The 25,556-nt window shown below is 27.2% G+C and overlaps 2 protein-coding genes across 5 annotated transcripts; one reads left to right on the top strand and one right to left on the bottom strand.

Moving 5' to 3' along the window:
* Positions 1 to 158: 158 nt before the first annotated feature.
* Positions 159 to 23,981, bottom strand: LOC101241071 (cyclic AMP receptor-like protein A). Of its 4 annotated transcripts, XM_065791272.1 has the most exons (3): positions 23,893 to 23,981; positions 19,374 to 19,454; positions 159 to 1,305 (listed from the first exon to the last, which is right to left on the bottom strand). In XM_065791272.1, exon 3 carries the CDS (start codon positions 1,296 to 1,298, stop codon positions 333 to 335), a length of 966 nt encoding a protein of 321 aa, XP_065647344.1. In that variant the 5' UTR covers positions 1,299 to 1,305; positions 19,374 to 19,454; positions 23,893 to 23,981; the 3' UTR covers positions 159 to 332. The 4 variants fall into 4 exon arrangements, with proteins under 4 accessions (XP_065647344.1, XP_065647345.1, XP_065647342.1 ...); XM_065791273.1 differs by lacking the exons at positions 19,374 to 19,454; positions 23,893 to 23,981 and adding an exon at positions 17,233 to 17,299; XM_065791270.1 differs by lacking the exons at positions 19,374 to 19,454; positions 23,893 to 23,981 and adding an exon at positions 2,771 to 3,099.
* On the top strand, positions 18,731 to 21,529 carry LOC101240971 (zinc finger protein GFI1 homolog pag-3). The gene is made up of 2 exons (XM_065791274.1): positions 18,731 to 18,889; positions 20,940 to 21,529. The coding sequence occupies exons 1-2, from the start codon at positions 18,832 to 18,834 to the stop codon at positions 21,494 to 21,496; spliced, it is 615 nt and encodes a 204-aa protein (XP_065647346.1). The 5' UTR covers positions 18,731 to 18,831; the 3' UTR covers positions 21,497 to 21,529.
* Positions 23,982 to 25,556: the final 1,575 nt, after the last annotated feature.

Below are 25,556 nucleotides of genomic sequence, written 5' to 3'. Positions count from 1 at the left end.
AAATAACTTTGCTGATTTAAAGTAGAACCGCTTAACTATGATTATGAATTATTTTATAATACTTACCACCTATAAATAACACAGTTAAATTGGGAGTGTAGAATAAATGTAATTTTGCAGTTTTTTAGAAAAAATTATATAACACTTAAAAATAAAAATTATCATCAAAAGTATAATATAAATCAGAATAGTAATATACATTTTGTTTGCATTTTCAAAAATATATTACCAATTTATTATTACCAAATGTCTCTTAAACCATAAAGTTTGCACAAAATTTACAATATAAAAAAACAAGCAGCAAATTAAAAGTAAAAAAAAGCTAAATCAAATCAGCTGCTGTACTCATCATTAATTATATTTGCTTCATCATCTACTTCGTAATTGTGAATTACATTAGAATTTGTTGAACTTCTAAAACATGATAGTGTTGCAAACTTTAGTTGAGAAAAAGACAATTTATTCCGAATATCTCCATAAAATGCAAATGCTAAAGCATTTACTGCTCCAATAGCAGGAGAAATAAGCACACTCAATATAAGCAAATAGTATTTTGGAAGCTGATTAGGATGAACAGCATCTTCAATTCGATAGATCAATGTTGGTAAAGAAAGAATAGCATAGATCAATGGGTAAGCTGCAAGTTGCTTTACTTCCTTAATAAGTAACACATTTTCTTTGGCATCAGTTGTATTGTGAGTACCTTTCCATTGTTTATTTTGCCTTACTACTCTCAAAAGTATGAATGAAAATACTAATACAAGTAGAAATATAATAATAAATTTTGGAATATACCAAGTTCCAAAGCGAAGTGCAGTAGCATCTCTTTTTATCCAACACCAAACCCCTGCTTGACCATAGTTATTACCTTTAAAAGGTAAAGAAGCCCAAAAAAAGGGCAAAATCCACGCAACCAGATGAAAATACTTTTCAAATTTAGAAGCAGAAACCTGATAAATTGAAAGTATTATATTCATAGTCATGACAACCACCCACAACAAAGTCGACCATGAAAAATATTGCATAATGAATGCTTGAAATTGACAAACAAAGTTATTAGTATATAGATCACTGATTACATAACTAATACATTGAAACGCTGCAGATATGCTTAAAAACAAAATTAAACGCTGTATAAAAATACGATAAGCACGAAACAGGCATATGACAACAATTATAAATAAACAACCTAACAATGAAACTGTTGAGACAAAACGCTGTATAATCATTACTGTAGAGCATTGGTGTGGGGCATCAGGCCAAAGTGGACAATCAAGAGTGTAATTAACATCAATCATTTTCTAGCTAAACAATATATAAAAGTAGGATGTAGATAAGACACATGAATATATACACATTATAAAATCTCTCAACTAAATACTTCTTATATTATAAAAATATATCATAAAAATATTAAGTTATTTTACTTTATAAACTTTTAAGTTAAAAGGACTTATATTTGTGTACAACATTGATATATATATATAAATAAATATATATATATATATATATATATAAATATATATATATATTATATATATATATATATATATAAATATTTTAAATGAAAAAATACAACTTTATAATGGAAATTGAAGTTTCATGCCATTCGGCAATCATCAGCCATATTATTCCATAATATTAATATAATAATAATATAGCTGATGATTGCCGAATGGCATGAAACTTCAAGTTCCATGAAAAAGTTGTATTTTTTCATTTAAAATATTTTAATATTATTTGATCTATTTTTTTCAAAAAGATATCGATCACTCTTAAACAGACGAGAGTTGTATTTCCAGCAGAATACAACCTTTTATCAATAAATAAATAAATATATATATATATATATATATATATATATATATATATATATATATATATATAAAGCTCCAGGTTTATACTTATTGAGCACTTTTAATTGTATTTTACATAAAATAAACATGGAAAATAAAAATTTTAATTATTCCCTAAAAAATACCCCAATCCCAGACAAAAAAAGTTATACTATTTCTTTAATTAAAAAAATCGAACACTTTATTAAAAGTATATATATATATATATATATATATATATATATATATTATATATATATATATATATATATATATATATATATATATTTATAACGAAAGTTACTAACCTAATCTTCAACTAAGGTCTTATGCTATCTTGTAGCAATAATCAGGAAAGTCAAAATTATAATATCAGATTTTTAACGCTAGTTTCCTAATGTCATAATATATATATATATATATATATATATATATATATATATATATATATATATATATATATATATATATGTATATATATATATATATATATATATATATATATATATATATATATATATATATATGTATATATATATATATATATGTATATATATATATATATATATATATATATATATATGTATATATATATATATATATGTATATATATATATATATATATATATATATATATATATATTATATGTATTAAGCTCCAGGTCTATACTTGTTGAGCACTCTTAATTATATTTTACATAAAATAAACATGGAAACTAATAATTTTAATTATTCCCTAAAAAATATCCTAATCCCAGACAAAAAAAGTTATACTAATAATATAATTGAAAAATTGAACACTTTATTAAAAGCGTATATATATATATATATATATATATATATATATATATATATATATATATATATATATATATATATATATATATATATATATATATATATATATATATATATATATAACGAAAGTTACTAACCTAATCTTCAACTAGGGTCTTATGCTATCTTGTAGCAATAATCAGGAAAGTCAAAATTATAATATCAGATTTTTAACGCTAGTTTCCTAATGTCATAATATTTTTGATAATTCTGCTTATTCTATTATTAATTATTAGTCACTCCCAATGATTGCTTCATGATGTGAGAAACTTTATGTTATTAACGATACGATTTATGTTTAATATATTATTTCATTTTTCATGCTTCTAATTTTACATATAAAAGACTTCTGACTTAAAATCCTGAAGAAAGCAAACAAAAAAAACAACAAATGCTATAAGGCTTTGCTGAGCAAAACACAATCTTTAGAATGGAAAAGGAAAATAGTAATTTTGCAAACAAAGGAATGATTGACTCGTTTTTTTGTTATTAAACTTTGACCAATAGAAAATAATATAAATACAGGTGCATACATGCTTTATAGCTATAAGGACCACGACAACACTAACAATATTTAGTTATAATGTAGAAAATGATAATAATGAGGAAAATGATAAAATATTTAGTATTACAGAAAATGGATATAAATAATAAAAAGTTTTTTATTATTCGACAAATATTGCGTAATTCTAGAAGCAAACGCTGAAACACGCTGATCCCGATTTCCAATGATGAAATGATACGGCGAGGTTACCTTGACAAATTTTTTCGAAACTCAATTAATATCAAATTATTAAATTTCGAAAGAAAATATAAAACTTGTTTTTGCAAAAAAAATTGATTGTTTTCGAATCAGGGCCACCGCACAGTGGTTTGAAATAATCAAAAAGTGGCATTAATTCAAGATTTGCGAAAACCCGATGTAAAAAGTTCTGATTATGCAAGATTAGTCATATTTTCATGTTGTAAAAGAATTTTTTTTTTAGACCACGAGGCGCATCCCCGCAGATGCTCAAAGTTGCCACTTTTTAAATAACAATCAATTAGTAAAAAAGCAATAATTTCGAACTTTTATTTTATTTCTTAAACCGCACCAGGGAACTTCCATATATAATATATCAATCGGAAGAATATTAAACAGGCTTTCAGAGTTTATTGTTAAATATTTTATAAAATTACTTGTCATGCCGTAAAAATGCAGGGAAAGATAACTTTTTAGACTAGGAAATAATAGCATGTTTAAATGTGACTTTTATTAAATTCTGTTTGTTTCTGTAGCAATCTGAATACGTATGGATAAACTTCGACCCTTCTTCTTTTACTCCAATATAGGTTTTGATGCCGCCCGGACCCGCCCAAGGATAACTATTTTCAATTTAAAAATGTTGCTTAATTTTTTTTTTTTTTTTTTTTTTTTTTATTCAATTTTTTTTGTTCTTTAATCCTTACAAATTCGTAAAATATAATAGAATCTTTACAGAGTAAGTAAAATTTAAAAAAAAAAATAATAATAATAATTACAAAGTTACGTTATACAAAAGAATATATAATGTAAAACTGTAAAGTATTAGAAATTACTTCAAAGAACGCGGAAAACTTGCAGAAGACCGACGGTCTTGTCATCAAGAAACCGCTATGCTTTTATTTAAAACAAGTTTATATATATATTTTTTTAAAAAAACAAAAAAATGTTATTGGTTTTCGGCAGAATGAGAATAAAAATCCAAAATGCAAAAAAAAACAAAGAAAGCAAACAAAAAGTAGTTTTTAATTTTTTAATTTTATTTCAATACATATTAATATAAGTAGGTACACGATTTGCTAAATAGGTTATATATAGTCGTTTGAGTGTTGATAAATAAGCCTATTATTTGCTTTTGTGCTTTTGTTATTGCTGTTGTTTTTGAATTATTTAGAGTTTTTTGAGTTATTTAAAGTTTTTTGAGTTATTAGAGTTTACATTAGTTTCGGAAAAAGTTAGTTTTATACATAGTTTTAAATGTTTTTGAGTTAATAAAAATTCATAAAGTTGTTAGTGTTTAAAATGAGATCTTTTAATAACGTTTTCAGAGTATTTAAGTTATTCGATTTTTCTAGTTGAGTATTTTTTGATATTAATTTGTTATATAGATAAGGACCACGGTACGAAATGGAAAAGTGCGAGAGATTTGTTTTTTTAAAAGGTACGCTGAAGTTTCCCGTTCCTCTGGTATGGTATCTATTTTTGCTATTTTGGAAAAAATTCTTTGAAAAGTAAGAAGGAACAAGTCCAAGTTTATATTTAAGCATAAACAACAAATTTTTGAATATATTGAGTTCTCATCAATAAGTATCCCAATAAATTTAGTTGCTTGGGTTCTCTCTATTTCTTTAGTATCTATATTTAGCGAAGGTAAATCGGGTGGTATTTTTTTAAGGTTAGAATGAAAAAGAATGTATTTGGTTTTTTCTGTGTTTAGCGATAATTTGTTAGATTTTAACCAACTGTTTATTTTTTTAAGTTCAGCATTTGTAGTTTCATAAAGTTCTGTAATTGATGAGGATGCATAAAATAAATTGGTGTCGTCCGCGAACATTATGAAGTCCAATTTACTTGAGGCTTTAGGAAGATCGTTTATGTATATTAAAAACAAAAGAGGTGCAAGAATGGAACCTTGGGGGACACCGCATTTTATTTTGAGTAATTTTGAAAATTTTTCTCCATGAGCAATAACGCATTGTTTTCTGTCTAGTAAAAAATTTTTGAACCAGTTTAGTGCAACACCTTTTATCCCATATTTTTCCATTTTCCTAATTAAGATAGCGTGATCTACGGTGTCAAATGCCTTAGATAAATCAACAAAGACTCCAAGGACGTATTTTTTGTTTTCAAAGGAGTCATTTATATTATTTATAAGATCAAGAATTGCGTGTTCGGTTGAATGTTGCTTTTGGAAGCCAAACTGTTTTTCATTTAGGATTTTGTTATTTGTTAGATATTTATACAGTTTATTGTATATTACTCTCTCCAAAAGTTTTGAAAATACAGGTAGCACTGAGATAGGTCTGTAGTTATTTAGTGTAAATGCATCACCGGTTTTTAATATTGGTATTACCTTAGCTATTTTTAATTTATTCGGTACGGATCCTGTAATAATTGAAGATTTAAACATTTCATAGATTGGTTGTTTTATTTCCGGAAACACATTTACAGTTATATAGCTACAAATGTCGTCTATCCCAGTTCTTCATGGTTTAGTCCAGAGAAAATATTTAAACAGAAATGTTAGTTTGTGATATAGGTTTCAAAGGAGATACCAGGGCATTGAATTTTTGAAGCCATATTAGGGCAAAAAAGCTATTGAAGTTTTCAGCGATAGAAGTTTTGTCGATATATTCCGTTTCGTTAACGATAATTTTATCGGGTAAATTATTTGATTTAGTATAGTTTTTACCTATTATTTCTTTCAATATGTTCCAGATTTTTTTAATATCACTTTTGCTTTTTTGTAGTTGTTTTGAATAATATACTTTTTTTGAATTTTTTCTAATTTTTTCAAATAGATTTTTGTATTCCTTGTATGTAGTTAAGTTAGTTTCGTTTCTGTTTTTTAAATACTTGATATAGAGTTTTTGCTTTGTTTTTGATGATTTTCTAATCCCCTTAGTTATCCATGGGCAGTTTAGATACTTTAGCTTTATTTATTTCTCTTCAACAGGAAAATGTTTATTGTAATGATCTAGAAAAATATTTATACATTCTTGATACACTTCATCCCAATTTACTACCGATAGCGAGTCTTTAAAGTTTTTAATAGAGAACTGATTGATTTTTCTTTTATAAACTTTAGTTTTAGGATTATTATAGGTTCTTAAATCTTGAGATGAAAAATAAATAGGAAAATGGTCTGATAAATCGGTTTTGATAATTCCTGCTTTTAAAGAAGTTTCAAGAAATGTATTTGTTAATATATTGTCTATTGCAGAGACGGAGGTTGGGGTTATCCGAGTAGGTTTGTTGATGATTGGAAGGATACATAATTGAAACAGATTATCAAAAAAGAGTTTAGTTACCGCGTTTTCTTTGTAATTTAGACTGTTAATATTTAAATCTCCTATAAAGAAAATATTTTTTCCCTTGTCATTTATTTTAAGAAAGATTTCATTTAAGAAATTTGAAAAATTAGTTATATCACCTTCTGGAGGTCTATAGCAAGTGGAAATTATAATATTTTTTGATTTATTACCCGTTATCTCAATAGTAAAGACTTCGCTATCAGTGTCTGATATGGAGAGGTCTGGTCTTACTTTAAACACTTGATTATCTCGGATATACGTTGCGATCCCTCCTCCCCTTTTGTTTGTTTTTCTTTCAAAAGATATTAGTTTATAATTTGGAATTTGAAAATTTGTGTTCGTTTGAAATAGTCTGGTCGCTACATGTAAAAAAAAAAGGAAAACTAAACATTTTGAGTGGACATTTTAATTTTTATATAGACTTGTTCCTTGTAACTTAATAAGTTTAAAAATTTTTACGTGCCACTTGGAAACTGCTTATAACTCTAGTTAGAGACAAAAATAAATGCAACTTATTGAAAGGATTTCAAGTATAAATTATCCGCCATGTTGTTTACAAATCGAAAACCGCAAAGCATTGATTTACTTTTCACAAATTATCAACTTGATAATATGTAAAATTAAATGTTTTAAATATAATTATTTAAGTATTATTTAATCAAAATTTCATAAACCTTTTTTAAAAACAAATTTTATTATAATTGTTTTTTTAATATTGTATTAAAATAATAAAATAGTTGTAATTTAATGAATCTAAAAAAGAAAATTTAAATTCATTAAATTACAACTATTTTATTATTTCCCGTTATTTGTTTACGTTAAAAAATTTTTACTTTTCAAAAACTGTTTACTAAAAAACGTGTTTTATTTATTTTTATTTATTTATTAATATTAAAGTAAATAATGGCGGGTAGCAAAAAAACACAGCATCTTAATCTAGTTCCTAGAAAAGAATTTAAAAATGCTTGCATACTTCATCAAGGAGAAGTTGCCCATAATAATAAAACTGCGGGGTTTTACTGAAAATGCGCTTGCGAAAGAGAAGAATGCTTGGTAAGTCACAAACTAAATGTCCAACTCAATTTTTTTTTTTATATATGCCTAAAACAATGGTACGGAAAAAACAATAAATAGCATGGATTTGATAATAATATTTTTTTTTAATATAGTCAAATTCGAAATGACTTTAAAATCATAAACATTCTACCTGATACGTGCCCAACAACTCTCTTGTTCCATCAAAGATGTTACGATAAGTATGTAAATATAAAAACATTAAAAGTTCTACAACATCGGAAAAGTAGAGCAGAAAAAGTTAACGAGAATGTAGGCGTGAATAATGTATCCTCATCTAAGCGCAGAATCTCAGCTCGGAAAAGAGATAGATCAGTTAAATTAAAAAACTTTTGGGTGGGAATTGCAAAGTAAATAATATTACCCTCAGTTTTCACGTTTTTTATTGTTTTATATACTACTTCAAAGTTAAAATAACTCCCTTGTTTTAGGAAAAAATTATTGCGGATGAAGAATGTTGTATTTGCTATTGCAAAAAGACTAATGAAGATAGGAACGGATATGAAACACGTACAAAATGCGTAACGGAAAGTGCAGCAAACGTGTTAAAAGAAAACGCTGAAAGTAAAGCTGACAACCCACGACTCATGGCTAGTATATCAGGCACAGAATGGCAACCTATAATTTTCTTAGAGTTATATTATCATCGGTTTTGTTACCTTAAATATACAAGACCCCAAAAAACTCCTTTTATTACAACAGAAAATGCAATTATGTGTTTGCTCTTCGACTATGTGAAAGAACACGTATTAGACAACTTAGAGATTATTCATACAAGTAAGCTATTTGAATTTTACAAAGAAAAACTGCACAGATAGAAGGACTTTACAGGATGCTGTAGTTGCAGAATTCGGCGGGTCTGTTCAGTTGTGGTCACCAAAATTCGGCTATTCTTTCTTATATAACGATACTATTGAGAAGGGAAAAATCATTGAAGTTTTTTTAAAAACAATTGAGAAATTAGAAAAAAAGAATAATGCAAAACCGATTGAACAGCTTATCGATCATGTCGCAAAAGAGATTCGCAGCGAGGTTTTGTCTATGAAAAAAACATACTTTAAATGGCCTCCTAATGAAGACGAATTACTAAGAGTTAAAACTGAAATTCCACCTCTTCTGCATCAACTTTTTGCAAAAATTCTATTTTGTGTTAGAGTTAGTAAAAGTGGAATTGTCAAAATAAACTCTCTTTGTGAAGATGTTATTTATAGCGTAACAAACGGCCATCCTCGATGCTCTAAACACATGTTATTAGGGTTAAGTACCAAACGAAAAACTGGATCAAAAGAGTTAGTGAAATGGCTAAGTAAATTAGGACATGGAATTTCTTATAAAAAGTAAATTATTTAGAAACATTTCTTGCACAAAATGCAATGCAAAATCAAATTTTCAAAAGTTTTTGTCTATCTGTTCTCCAGCCCTCAAAATTTGTGACCTTCGTTTGGGACAACAACGACATAAATCCTGAAACTTTAAATGGAACTTCTATGCACGTCACAAATGGTATTGTCATTCAGTTACAAAACATTGGTCAAGTACACAAAAAAGAGGTTAACGAAATAATTTCAAGAAAAAGAGAAAAAACTTTTAAAGCAATTGAGAAAGAGTTGCCTCTGTACGTAAAGCATAATCGAGAAGAACCAGATTACCTACGTCAAACAAACGCGTTATCAAAAGACAGTAAGTTACTGGTAGTTTCAGAGAAGCTGGATTTCTTTTGGACCTTACTATATCATTTTTCTAGTGATATCCCAAGCTGGACTGGGTTTAACTACCTAATTACACCTAAAAGGATCTCAGAAGACATCCACACTATTAGCTATCTTCCTGCTATTAACTCATTGCCTCCAAACTTGAGCACAGTGCTTGAAGTTCTGCTCCAGTCCAAAGCTAAAGCCGAGAATCTTGGTCTCTCAGAAATATTATTATATAAGCAATTAAAAATTATTACTTTGTTTTATTTATTTACGTGGTATAAGTTGTTTCTGTTTTTGTAGCGTATCTTATAAAATTATATTATACATAAAGGTTTCAAGCGAGGAAGTTGTATCACTGCATACAACTCAAGAAGAGGCTGATACATAAGTATTCTTGTGCTCTAAACACGATGCATCTATTGGTTTCGAAACCGTTTGCATTCACACGGTTGACACAGATATTGCTTTTTACGCTTTGTACTTCCAAAACCAACTTGAAATACACTTATTTGTGGATATTGGCGTTTCTTCTGAAAGGTGGACTCTTGATATAAATCTGATTACCTCACAGTTAGGTACTGATTGTTGCAAAGCTCTTCCTGCTCTTCATGCATTTAGCGGGAGCGAATACACAAGTGCATTTAAGTACGGGATTGGCAAGTCAAAATTCTTCAAACTTATGAGACAATCTGAAGAGTACAAGTCAATTTTTTCTAAGGTTGGGGACTTCTTTACCTTTGATGCAACCCATTTCGACCAAATAGAAAAGTTTATATGCCAATTATATGGATTGAAATGCAGTGATACAAACGAAGGAAGATACCTCAAGTTTATTGCCAAGAAAGAAGCTCCGGAACCCCAAAAGCTTCCACCTACTAGGGATGCTCTAATGTGTCATTGCAAGAGAGTTTCGTATGTAACAGCAATTGTCAAACGATCACTAGAGGCAAATCCCAATATTCCAAAACCCAATGGATATGGATGGCGAGAAATTGGCGATCAACTTGAGGTTGAATTGATGCTCATTCCACCTGCTCCAGAAGACGTTTTGCAGTTAATTTCCTGTGCGTGTAAAAAGTCAAAATGTGAAACACTGGTTTTTCTTTGTCAATCGCATGGATTGACTTGTACGGATTTGTGCAACTGTTCGTCTTGTGAAAACACAAATGATTGGGACGACACTTTAACAGAATATTATTCGACTGATTCCGATGCAAGTTCAGGATTTTTTGAAACTGATTTAATATTTATTTATGATATATATATATATATATATATATATATATATATATATATATATATATATATATATATATATATATATATATATATATATATATATATATATATATATACGCACACACACATACACGCATGCAAAAAACCGAAAATGTGTTAATCCTTGATGTAAATGAAGTCATCAATTAAGAACTTCGACCCTTGTAATATTTTCCCTTTTAAAAATCTGTTCACGAAATTCTTTTTGGTTATTCTTTTTTTTATTCACGAAATTTGGAAAAATTATTAGCGTGACGTCATCAGTACTAAGTAAGGGCTCAAATTTGACTCTTAAAGCACTTTTAGAATCGCTCGTAAGTTTTTCTCAAGATTTTTTTATTTATTAAAAGGTTTTCTCAAGAGATTATCTAACGTTTGACGTAAATATGTATTTTTTAGTTTAATTTAAAAAAAAAAATATCAGCATGACGTCTTCAGTACCACATAAGGGCCCAAATTTGACCCTTTAAGCACTTTCAGAAAAGCACGTAAAGTTTTTCTCATTCAAGATATCAACCTTAACCTATTTAACTAGTTTTTGTAATGTCCACTTCATTTCCAAGAAAAAGTTACACGTAGCGTCCAGACTAAAATGATTCATCAGAACACCACGTTTCAGTTATGCAAATCATACTGAATGAGTAGTTGCAATCTATTAGAAAGTGTTTTAGTTTATCAAAATTTTTGTTTATACTTCTTATATTTATGTGTATTGCAGTAAAATTATTTTTTAAAGTTTCGAGTTCAGTTTTAAAAGTTTCTATTTCAAAGTATTTCGAATCAAAATTATTTCTGTGAAAAATTTGCGCATCAGAGTCGTAAAAATCATTTAGTATAATATTATTAGTAGTTTCGAAGACGTTGCAACGCAGCGTTTTAAAATCTTTTGTTTTGTTTTTGTTTTCGTTAGTCATCGTGTAAAGTGCAGTAAATTAAAACGTGCAAGCGTAATAAAAAATGTACAGAACTATTTCACGTATCTCGACTTAGTTATAAATTGATTTTTATTTTTTTATTTTTTTACATAAAACAATAAGGTCATTTTCAATCAAATTGCATAATATTGTCATAAAAAGATATATTTGTGGTAACTTTAAAACCTAATATTAATACAACTTCAAAATACTTCCTTTAAATTAATATAACCTCAAAAGCTTTCGCAAGTTGAAAGAATTTACAAAAAATCTTTTTGTTGATTTAAAATTGTGTAAATAAATAATCAAGTACAAATTGTCTTAAATGAAGTTAAAGAATAAGGATTTTATTTCATTTGTGGCCGGTGATGTTATTAAAATGTCGGAATGTTTAAAATTTTTGGAGTAGAAGAATGTTATGAAAATTGAAGGTGCTCAAGAAAAAGAATTAGAAAAAAAATTATTAACATGACAAACCACGTGCAAACAAAAAATGAAGGATGTTCAATACTTAAAGTATAAAAAAGTCAATTTCCTGGTTGGAACATGAATTTAATTTTGAATTTAAAGAAGTTATCTAGAAACTCTCAAACGTATTAGAAACGCCAGAATTAAAGAAAGGGCGGCATACATTGCCTTTTAAAGACAAAGGAAGACGAGCTAATAGCAATGCAATTTTTAATCTGTCTGAAAAAGCTGAATATGATGCAAAGTATATAATCGAAGCAGCAAGATACACAGCCAAACAAATAGGTAATAAGAACTTAGAAAAAATTTACATGTGCATTCTACAAGATTAACAGTTGGCATATGATATCAATAAAAACATTGACAAAGAAATAAAAAAAATGCCATTTAGAAGAGGGACTTGCTTTTCTATTAAATTATAGTTTTACTAAATCTCAGTACACGGCAATAAGATTGGAAAGTAAAGAAAAAGATAATTTTTTCCAATTCAATCAAAAGTTCGATGAGTTATTTGAAAGTTCATCAGACGATTCGCTTTTTTCTGTTATTATTGTACCCTTAAGACTTCAAACATATGACTGGGTTGTGTTTTGGGCAAATCCAACTCCTAATTCTGTTACATTTTGTAGACCAATGATCTTAAAGTATGGTAAAGAAAGTAAAGAACTTATTCTCGAAATAAAATTTTTTGTTGAACGACAAATAAATGAACTTTCTGATATTACAATATGGCTACCAAATGGAAAAGTTTTTAATATCAAAAGCTCTTTATTTTTAACAGCCATCGATGGAAAAGTTTTTAGCGGAAATCACTGAAACACCGACTTATCAATTGTGTCCGCTTTGTAAAGCAACACCTACTGAAATGAGTCAAATTGAAAACCACACAAACAAATTATGCATTTTTACTCTTTGGAATAAGTCCAATTTCATCGCTGGATCCGTTTCATGAAATATCTCCTTCGTTTGTCGTACAAATTGGATATTAGGCAATGGCAGGTAAAAGAAAAAATAAATACTGGTTATGTAAAAGCTCGAAAAAGTCTTATACAAAAAAGATTTTGAGAAAAACTAAATTTACCTGTAGACAAACCCCATCCAGGTGGCACTGGTTCACCTAATAATTGCAATACTGTACGACGAGCTTTTTCTGATCCTATTTCAGATATAGGATAATTTTGGATATAGATATAAATCTTATTGTCCATTTAAGAACAATATTAATATGTTTGTCTTGTCAAATTCCAATTGAATTATTCAAATTTGAAAATTGTTGTCTACAAACAGTTTTAATTATCAATGAGAAATATTCATGGTATAAAATTCCTACTTGTGTTTATAAGTGTTAGCTCATGAAGCTCAAATCATGGTTGAATTAATTTTGCCAGTAGAAACTTTTGGCGAAAATGCTGGAGAAAGTCTTCACAAATGTCATAGAAAAAATTGTATGGATCATGCAAGAAAAACCTCAGGAATTAAAACCTCAGGAATTAAGAACATCTAAACCTCGACAAAAAATATCAGTTTTTTGTCGAGGTTTAGAAAAATCAGATCCTTATATCTCCAGTATTATTTTGAAAAGTCGTTTGAAGTCTGTATGTAAATCAGTACTACCAGAAGAGGTGTTGCAATTTTTACTGATAGAAAATTCCACAAGAAGTAAGGATGTTAATGAAGAGGTTTTACCTGAACTAATTTATGTTTATCGACAACAAGATTGCTATGATGTTGAAGCCGATAGCAGTTTATCCGATAGCGAATAAATACTCAGCTATAACTACAAAATTTAATTGAAATAATTCGAAACCATTATTATTAAATGATATCAGTGTTTCTATTTTGCATATTTTTTCTTACTCCGCAAGTCCCCTTACTTGGGGAAAACCTCTTTTGTATTTTTTTACAAAAAATCAACATTTTTGATTATATTTTTAATTTAATTATTTTATTTTATGCATGTTAAGGAATATGTTTAAAAATAAAGTTGGAGTGTCATTTTTAGCACTGAATAAAAATAACTGTCATGTTTTATGTAAAAAAAAAAATCAATTTAAGTCGAAACATTTTTAAATTGAAAATAGTTATACTTGGGCGGGTTCGGGCGGCATCAAAGCCTATATTGGATTAAAAGAAGAAGGGTCGAAGTTTATTCATACGTATTCAGATTTTTACAGAAACATACAGAATTTAATAGTCACATTCAAACATGCTGTTATTTCCTAGTCTAAAAAGTTATCTTTCTCTGGGTTTTCACGGCGTGAAATGTAATTTTATAAAATATTTAATAATAAACTCTGAAAGCCTGTTTAATATTCTTCCGATTGATATATAATATATGGAAGTTCCCTGGTGCGGTTTAAGAAATAAAATAAAAGTTCGAAATTATTGCTTTTTCACTAAATAATTGTTCTTTAAAAAGTGGCAACTTTGAACATCTGCGGGGAAGCGCCAAGTGGTCTAAAAAAAAATTCTTTCAGAACATGAAAATATGACTAATTTGTAACAATCTTGCATAATCAGAACTTTTTATATCGGGTTTTCGCAAATCTTGAATTAATGCCACTTTTTGATTATTTCAAACCACTGTTCGCAGAGAGGGGGGGGGGAGGCGAAAAAGACAGTTTGTCTCGGGCGGCAGATAATGAAAAGAAGCCATATGAAAAGAAAGTACCTAAAAAAAAAAGGTCCTTTATCTATTATACAGGGAAATTTTGATAAATAAGGGCACCAATCAGGGTTGCTCTCCCAGGCGGCGTGACAGCTCTCGGCGGCCCTGTTTCAAATATGATATTTATATTTCTGTTTTATATCGTTATTAAACTTATTATTATTATTTTTTAATATTGATTAAAAAAAAAATTAAAAAATATAGATGAAGATATTACAGTTGCTAAAGAGGATTATTTATTATTTAGCATAAAAATTAAACTAACGCTGGTTTATACACTTTTTCTATAAGCAACCCTCAATTTTAAAAATTTTTTAAAAATCTTTACATTTCTTTTAATCACTTTTAAAAGTGGATTAATGCATTTCATAACATTAAAGAGGAGCAAAAGTCGACAACTTTAGTGTTAAAAGCAAGTATTTTAGTAAGTCTGTGAATTTCATTTTAGTACAAGTGATATTACCTTCAAAAAAATACTTCCCGTCTGTTTTTGTGTTTAAAGAACAAGTGAAAAGATAATGTGAGATTATATTGACAAGTGGGTAACATTGAAACGTGTTTGGTTAAATGTTTTTGCAAGTTACTCGTGGACTATTTTTTAAGTTACTTTAACAGATGCTACAGCCACCTGTCGAATGCTCAAATATAGCTATTTTTATCCACATAATAGTAATATAAATTTTTATCCACACAATAGTAATATAAAATAGTAAATATAAATAAAAACACAAAACAATGTAGATAAATTGGACTTATCCGGTTTTTTTTAATGCTGAGAAAAATTAGTTATAAATTAAATAAAACTTTATTATTTTTATGATGTTACTTTTAAGAACTTAACATATAAGTTGATTTTTAAGTTTTATTTGTCAAATAGCAAATTTTGGTTTTGGTATAACATTGACTGGAACATCAAATGTTACCTTGTGGATCTGTCCAAGTTTTCCCACCATGAGTGATTATTGTCTGTACATTTTAAGTGTATATAAAAAAACCAAGTTCGACAAACGGATCCTATTATAAAGAAACTATGAAAAAAAGTCATTAATGATGCAAAGGAAAACAATCTTAGCATAACTTAAGTGGCATATATTTACAATATTAATAAAACAAAATTAATGAATCATCTTTAGGAAGTACATTGTAAACAAGTCGAACCTTTGAAAATTTTGACAAAAGAAGAAGAAACGTTGGTTGTGCACACAATACAGACCCTTCGAGACAGAGACTTTGGGATAGGTTGTTGCTATGTTATAAGTATTGTTCAAGTTTGCATAAGCAGTAGCGGTATTGAAATTTTTTTATTATTATTGTTATTAGTTAATAAGTTAATATGACTTAACAATGTTACCACTGAGCATCGCGAAATAGAATTTAACAAGGATCTTCGTGCCTTCTTTTTTGCAAATGTTTCTTACCTAATTAAAATCAATTTGTCTAATTAATTATTTAAAAATAGTTTCTCTTTGTATTAAAAATATTTAACGTGCAATAACGGTCCTGAAAATGCACATTAAAACTGCTCTTCTTCGGGGTGTAGGGAATTCATCTAATTTATTGAATGATTTTAAAAAATTATTATTGCAGAAACAAAGCAACTTGAGTAGATGAGCAATCTTCAACACATGCAACTTAAAAAAGGTGATGAAATAAGAAAAAGAACAAAGGGAACATTGTCAGAATGTCTCATACCTAATGAACCTTATGCACAAAAAAAAAGCAAACCCAAAATAGTTAATTAAAAAAATAAATTAAATGTCACCGAACTGATCCAAAAACTCCCTTATTAAATTATTGTGGTTTGTCTCGATTTCAGTTACTCAGAACATTACATAATTAGTATTCAGGTTCAGTCATAATAGTGTTTGGTTCTAGGTTTACGCAATATTTTGAACATCAACTGAGTTTTAGCTATTAGTATGCAACTTTAACTATCAATATGCCAATAAAAAACCTTTATATATCAATATTGTTTACGATATGTTCAAAGCACTTGACAAAAATAAGTTTATTCTTGGAGATTTTATAAATCTTAGCAAAGCTTTCGATACAGTAGACCATGACATTCTTATAAAAACTAAAAAGTTTTGGTACTAAAAACACATATTTAGTCAGGCTCAAAAAATCTAAATAATAGAAAACGACACATATCATTTAAAAAAGGAAAATCTGATTACATGGCTATTACTTGCAGTGTTTCCCGAGCATCAATTCAGGGTTCACTTTTATTTCTTATTTATATAAATGATTTTAGACTTTAGTTTTATAAAGAGATGACACGAATTTATTTTACTCTGATGAAGATTCCAATCTTTTATTTAATATAGAAAAAAGGAGTTTTTAAATCTAATGGAATGGTTTAAGGCGAACAAACTGCCCTTGAATATAAATAAAACTAAGTATACCTTTTTAATAGATTTCACGATAAAGAAAACTTTGCATTAAAGCTTACTGATCTTTGTATTGGCAATTCTAAAATAGTTAGAGAGTCATCATTGAAGTTTTTAGGTGTGATACTTGACAAAAATGTGACATGGAAAGAACATGTAAGAATTATGGAAGATAAAATTTCAAAAAATATTGGCATACTATACAAAACCAAACATTTATAAAATCAAAATTACTTAAAAATACAGTATTTTTCCTTCATACATTGCTATATAAAAAAATGCCAATATTTCTTGGTGCAGCTCTAATGTAAGTAAAGTTAGAAACTACTTAGTAGACAAAATCACAAAATCAGAATTATTTCAAGTGCAGATCGATTCACACATTCTAAAGAACTATTCAAAAATTGTCACAAACTCAACGTTTTTCAGTTAAGCCTTTTTAAAATCAATTTTTTATGTACAAATTTCATTATAAAAAAGTTCCTATATTATTTAATACGCTTTAGAATAAAATTAATCACATTTACTCTACGAGATTTTCAAACTATAGTTATGAGCAACCTAAAATGCACTATTTAGCCACCGAATTTTTTATTGCCATCAGAGGTCCTAAATTACGAAACACTTTATTAAATAACCGAGTGAGCATGCGTCGTCCGGATTTCGACCGTAAGATGTCACCTGGACATCCAGACGTCCGTAAGACATCCGTAAGACGTCCGATGGACGTCCCTCGGACGACGCATGCCCATTTAGAGCGGGCTGAAAAATTTTTCTATACTCAAACTCTCCATTCTATTCAAACAAAAACTCAAAAAAATTTTATTAATGATATTAATGAATTAAATTCTTTTAAATTTTTTTTTTTTTTTTACTTTTTGCTTTTATTTTAATTATCGTTATTATTTATTTTTTTAACAACTATATTTTTAACTAAATTTTCTTTAAACTACCTTGTTAACTTATCTTTAGTTTTTAAGGTTTGAACAAAATAATCTAATTAGATATAATTATTATTAATTATTTTCTTATAATTTTAATCTTAGTAACTAATCTTAACGATACATGTATATAATTTTTAAATTATATGAAGTAGTTGTATTTTTTTTTTACCTTTTAATGTTTGTAAGACACGCTTGCTAATGAAAGCACATTGGGGCGTAGCAATAAAGTAATGATTGTCTTCTTTTTTCCCCGGTCATGTATATACTATTTAATATTTCACGGCATTGTATTCTTTCTTACTGACGAAATAATTTAAAGGTTTTTTCATAAAATCTTTATACGGATTGTATAAAAACCGAAACAAAAAGGTTATTTTTTTAATGCATTTGGTTTTATGTCGTTATTATATATGCGTTCACTTATCGTTATATATAATTTTATGTCGTTATTATATATGCGTTCACATATCGTTATTATAATTTATTCACCATTTTGTAAAAAAGTGACATTGTTGTTGTCATAGTTATAACTTATTTGATTTTCAAGTTTATTTGGTGAATGGTGAATCGATCATTAAAAATGTTCAAAAAGAAGCGTCTTAAAAAATTTTTTCTGAATACATAAAAAAATTGTTCTCTAAATGAGATTTCAAAAATCAAACTAGACAAAATGCTTAATGAAGAGTTTTGGGAAGTCTATGGTAATAATGAAGAAATTGACGATTTTGGTAAAATGTTTACTAACTTAAAAATTTTTTTTAAATGATTTAAAAAGTTATTATATAAAAAACTTAAAAGATGGTAAAATGTTAACTAACATTAAAATGTTTGCTAACTTGTTTTCACCTTATAACCACCTTAACCACGAACGGTTTTTAATTTATAGCTGACAATGGTTTTTTATATTATTTGATAACAGGTATTTAGTTGAGGATGGTAAAGATTTTTCCTTAACCTAATCAACACGTTTTTAAATTTTTTGAGGCAAAGTTTTAGATTTTTTGAAATATACTTTTCTAAATATCTGTTTTTTTTAAATTACCTTTGTTTAATATTTTATTACACAGAAAAATTTAAATTCTTAAAACTCAAGCATTTTATCTGTGGCTTTTTATTTAAAACAGGGGCGGACAATTCGTAATCAAAATTTTGGCAATTAAGTAATTATTAATAGAAATTAACGAACAAAAAAATAATAAAAACATATTTTACCAAAGCACTTTTTTTCCACACGTTTTCCATATAATATTGTTAAGCAAAAATTAAAATAGTCTCCATCGCGCAACAATAAAACTATAAATAGTAAATGATAAAAATAAATAGTAAATGAAAAAAAGCTATGATAAAAAACAAAAAGTTATTTTGTAAAAGTGAATTATCAAATATTAAAATAAAAACTAACCAAACAAACAAAAAATCAGATCAAGTTAATCAAATATTTTCATTTTTTTTAATTTTATGTACAACCTCATATTTACAGTTGATTACGTTACATTTGCATAAAAAAAATGCAATATATAAAATATATAACATAACATAATATAACGTAATTAACAAAGTATAATGTAATTTAATAAATAACTTTGTTTCTTATCATAAAAATAAACAGTATTTCTTTAAAAAAAAGAAAAGCTAATTTAAATATAAACATGTTGCTGAAAGGAAACTCGTAAAAGACGAGGAAGTCTTGTCGTCGAGTACCTCTTCAAATGGTTAAATAAAATTTAATTTATAATAATATATAGTTATATGTGGTTAAATAATACATAGTCAGTGATACACGTAAAAATTTTAGTTGATGAGTTTCTATAGTTAGATTCAGTTACCCGTTAACAGTGTTATAAATCTTGTTGTTAAGTTTAATACATATCGATAAAATTGAAAGGATTATGTATGATTAAGTGTTTACTTGTTTTCAAGGTGGCAAGGTTATTTAATGCTTTAAGTTCCGTATTTTCAGATATTTTTAAATATAGAATACGGACCTCGGTAGGAAATAGAAAATTATGAAAGTTTTGTTGTTACTTTTGAAAAACTTTTTTTTATATAATATTAGGGACCCATTAAAATTTTAAAGGTCTGGAGGCACCTCAAGAAAATTTCCTAGAGCATTGATATTTTTCCAGAGTATTTCTGAAATGAATAGACAACTTTTGCACACCCAGGCTAAATGAATTGTAAAAAAAACTAAAATTCACTCCACCCTAATGTACACCACACTTTATTCTTAGTAGTTTTTAAAATAAAAAATGATGTTTTTATCCGATTGCTTTCCATTTTTTTAAATAAGATATATGATTTACAGTGTCAAACGGTTTTGACAGGTCTATAAAGATTCCTAGAACAAATTGTTTTTTCTTGAAAAGAAATGGTTATACTATTAACTAAATCTAGAATTACGTGTTTGGTTGAACATTTTTTTTCGAAACCAAATTGTTTTTTATTTGGGATTTTTTTTTAAGTTAAATATTCGTACTGTCTGTTATAAATTACTTGTTCGAGGAGCCTAGAGAAAGTAGGGAGAGCCAAGTTAGGTCCATAATTACTTAGTATGATTCACCGCTTTTATTTATTATATTTACAATAATCTATTATTATTATTATTAACAAAATCACCGTTACTAATGTTATTATTGTTATCAATATTATTATTGTTGTTGTCATTATTATTGTTATATTATTATTATTATTACTATTGGTGTTGGTTACATAAATTATAAAGCTAATCATAAAAGAAACTGTATTTTAATCAAATTACATTTGCAATTTAATTTATAGAACACTCTTCATTGGGTAGCTTTCAATCATTCGACCTAGAAGAAGATTTTGTAAATAATGAAAAAGACGATTTAAAAACGGCAACAAATGATAAACTACCAATTATATCGTTAAAGAACGGTGAAACTTCAATTATTGGATGCCGTTATTTAGACCTCATGAACCACAGTTCTTTGAATGTTTATAATGAGAAAAAGTTTGTTTGTAAAACATGCAACAAATCTTACAAACGTAAATCTAGTTTAGCAACACACTTAGTCACTCATACAGATAACAAACCATTTACTTGTTTAGAATGTGGCAAAAAATTTTTAAGAAACTCTGATCTAAGAAAACACTCTGTTATGCATACTGGAGATAAACCATACTCGTGCAACATATGTTGCAAATTATTTAGCCAATCTTCAAATATGCTGACGCATCTAAGAAGACACTCTGGAGTAAGACCTTTCTCATGTCCAGTTTGTGAAAAAAAGTTTTTTCGAAAAGTTGACGTTTCTAGACACTTAAAAAAACATAGCAATGTGTTAACTAAGCAGCTAGTAAACAAAACATGATATATACATACATATATATATATATATATATATATATATATATATATATATATATATATATATATATATATATATATATATATATTTATATATATATATATATATATATATATATATATATATATATATATATATATATATATATACAGCTTTTTAATTTAGAAAACAATATGAGATAAAAGTTTAATGATGTAAATAAAAATAGTAAAACTAATGTATAAAAATGTTTTGTGTTAAAAAAAGACATATTCATGTTATAATAGGTATAAAGTTCAAAATGACTCAAGTCTTATAGTGTACACAAGGCCGGATTAAGCAGTATTAAGACCCTAAGCCAACATAATATTTTGAGGCCTTCTATAAAAAATACAAACCCAAAAAATTTTACTTAAAGTAAATTTATTTTAAAATTAAAATAAAAATTATTGCTCAAACTTGAAGCTGATCACATACTGATCAAACTAGAGCTTGAGCAGCTTGAACATAAGTTCTACAGTTTGATCAGTATGTGAATACATAAATTATAATTAATATTTCAAAAGTTTAAAAAATTTATTAAAATTTGTATGAAAGTATATTTATGTTATAAATTGTAACATCACTAGCTTTATACATTTACTAACTATAAATATTTATAAATATTATTTTCTTATTATTTTAATAATTATTAATTATTTAATGTTTATTATTTTCATTATTAAAGTCTATTGGTTGTTTTAAAATTTGTTCAACTTGTTTATGATGAAGCTAGTTGATGAGCGTCTGCTCTTGTGATGACACAAGATTGTTATTAGATTCAAATTTACTAATTCAAAGATGTGGTGTTGACAGGGCAGATGCATAAGATCAAGTTTTATTAACTGCTCTAATAAAACGCAAGCTCGATTAAGACAACCAGTAATAGAAGCTGTGGTGTCGCTGCACAAAGTTTGCATCCTTTGGTATACCTTTTCAGACAGCTGAGTGAGCACTTAGCATAAGTTTAAGTTACTTTTATCAAAATCTTTTTGTTAAGCATTTTTAAATATTATTATCAAAAAGCTTTTATTACGTTAAAAATAAAATTTTCAAAAAGGTTTAAAAAATACAGCTAAGAATAGATATATTAAAGTATTAGGATTTATGATTTATGTATGGACAGTTTGTCTGTAGAATTCGAAATTTAAATTTGACATGTATTTACAGTGTTTAATGACTTTTACTTGTCATCAATTTCCTTCTTTTTTGCATAAACGCTTTGTTTAATAGAATGAGAAACACAAAATACTTTGCTATAATTTTGGTCGTTTGGCCGTGTTGGCACTTTAAAAAACAAAAGAACTTTTGTCAATTTTGATTATTTTGCTTTACATTATACTTTAAGAAGTAATAAATGGAGTAATTATTGTTCCAATATATTTTTCCAACTTTTTATGATTTTGACCGTTTTACAAGTTTTACCAGAAAACATATCGAAGCTAATTTTTTGTTATAGTATAACCACAACCCTAAAGTGTTCAGATTTAAAATTTAATTTCCTGGGTCCGCCCGTTTAAATTTTATTTAATTTTGTTTAGACCTAGTGTATTCTATAGCAAAATCTATTATTTGAAGAAATGCGAAACATACAAAAGAAGAATGAAATTCTCTTTTATGTGACTTTATTTTAAAAGAATTTAATACAGAATTTAGTGACAAGTGATTCGCAAAAAATATATAGTTAAAAATAACAAGTATATCCGTTTAAATTCGGAAAAAATTGGACTGCAGCCAATAGAACAACTTAAAGCTTATTTCTTGCCACCTACAGATTATGAGCCGTTGTCTGCAAGTATACTCTGGAGAACGTTACGTTAAAATAATCCATAACAAATAAAGTGCCGAGCTGGGCTAGACGATATTACTGCATCTGGCATGAATGGTTTTTATATTCTGTTACACATGGCAATGTTATATTTGGCATATATTATTTATTGTGCCGATCCTTATTTAGAAAAGCGTTTACATTTAACATCTTTTACATTGTCAAATAGATTAAACCCAAAATTGTGATAATCTTGGGCCTAAAGGTGACAAAGATGTGTTTTTCATCTATATGCGCAAGGAAACGATATTTCTAATCACATCAAACACCTTATTTGAGATGTTAAACAGATAAAAGCAAAAGTTCGATGCTTTGAATTACTGGATTATTAAAATTTTTAAAAAACCTTCAAAAACAAAACAAAAACTATATATTAAATAATTAAAATCAGAATCAAAAAAACATTAAAAAAATAGAAAACCTTTAAAAAATTTTGAAAATTTGAAAGGTTTTTGCTAATATTTAAAAACAAAATTTCCTCTCCGACTTGCTTAATAAACACAAAATATTTTAAAACAAATCCGGAAAAAAGTATAAAAAATTACGTAAAAACCTGAAACAAATTCAAGTTCCGTGTCGCATGCAATATAAGTTTAAAACAAACTAATAAACAGGACCAACGAAACTGATAAACGTTTTCTATAATAAAGCTAGAAACATAATAAATAAGTGTTAGATGAATTCAACTATGCTTTCCAAATATTCAACCTTATAAATTATAATATTGTATTGAAAATATAAAAAACAAACATAAAATCTCTTTATCATTAGCAAAAACACGCAATTTGTACAACAAACTTTAGTAACCATTTTATTGACTCTAAACTACTTCTGTAAGATATAAAAACTTTCAATGTTTATCTAGCTAATATTTTTATTATTTTATGCTCGATGTTGCAGTGTAAACAAAATCTCCTCAAATATTTCAATATCTATATCGCTTAAAACCAAAAAATCATAGTTAATTACGTTGCCATCAATCTTAATGCTTCTTTTTGCAAACGGTCACTTATCGATGTCTGTCTATATCCAATTCTATTACATATGTCTAAATCTCTTTCTATTATGTTTATAAACAAATATTGGATATTGGAAAAAGAAATTGGAAATAAACACAATAGAAAAAAACTAGTTTTACGTAAATTTGAATTTTCAATTAAATTACTTTATTCCGCATTAAAAAGAAGATTATAAAACTTTTCTTTTCACTAGAAAACATTTTTACCAATTTCCGATTACTTTTTATTATTGTTTTGTTAAACTTTATCAAATATATAATTTTAATTTATTATATATTATGAAAAGCTTAACACTAAGATCTTAACAACCTTCTAGAAGTTCTACCATTAAACTTATATTATTACTATTTATATTGTTACTATTATTATATAAAAATAATAAAATAAGTAATAAAATTTAATTGTTTAAATACAAGAGCTAAATTTTCGTAGTTATTTAATTTTTCAGCCCAGGGTTTAGAATTAAATTATAGTTGTTAAAATAATTAAGAGAACACAAGAATCAATAGTTTTTAATTCGCATAGCAAGAAAATTTTTTTTACAGCTTTTAAACAATTTTCTGCTTTTACTCCCACCAAGTTCAAACTTTGTCCAGCACAAGGTACATAGACAAGAGGCTCATTTAACTCTTAAATCCATGCTTATAAACCATCATAACGTTCCGACATACTATCTGTATTATTATAAGATTGGCTGCGGTAGTTAGCTATAGAAATTCGATGTTCATCAAGAAGAGCGACTATAGTAACTTCTAGATTCTTGACGCCATGGCAAAATGTCGATATTTATTTTAGAAAACGTTCAGCCAAGCTACATCCTCGAAAGTACAGAATAATAAATGCCAATTGATCTAGGCGTGAAACTGGAGTACTGGGGAGTGGAACAGGAGTAACTGCAGTAGAACCCTTGCTTATTGAATAATATTTTGACTCTTGTATTTATTTAGTAATAGTATTTAAAGTTTTAATTAGAGAGATTGTACTAATATCTGGTCTGCGTTTTTTTGAAAACTCAAAACCCTAGCTTAAGCCATACTATATCCTGCTTAACACCTATAACATAGGCAAGTACCCATAGATTCAACCTAGTTGCACTTTATCGACATCAAAAACAGGCCGCAAGAATAGTCTTTAATAAAGACTCACTCTTGCTGAATCTTTGCTACAACTTCTTTATGCGCTAAACGTTTATAATTTA

The sequence above is a fragment of the Hydra vulgaris genome, chromosome 02, assembly GCF_038396675.1.
Source record: "Hydra vulgaris chromosome 02, alternate assembly HydraT2T_AEP".
NCBI lineage: Eukaryota > Metazoa > Cnidaria > Hydrozoa > Anthoathecata > Hydridae > Hydra > Hydra vulgaris.
This window is presented reverse-complemented; position numbering and strand designations above follow the sequence as displayed.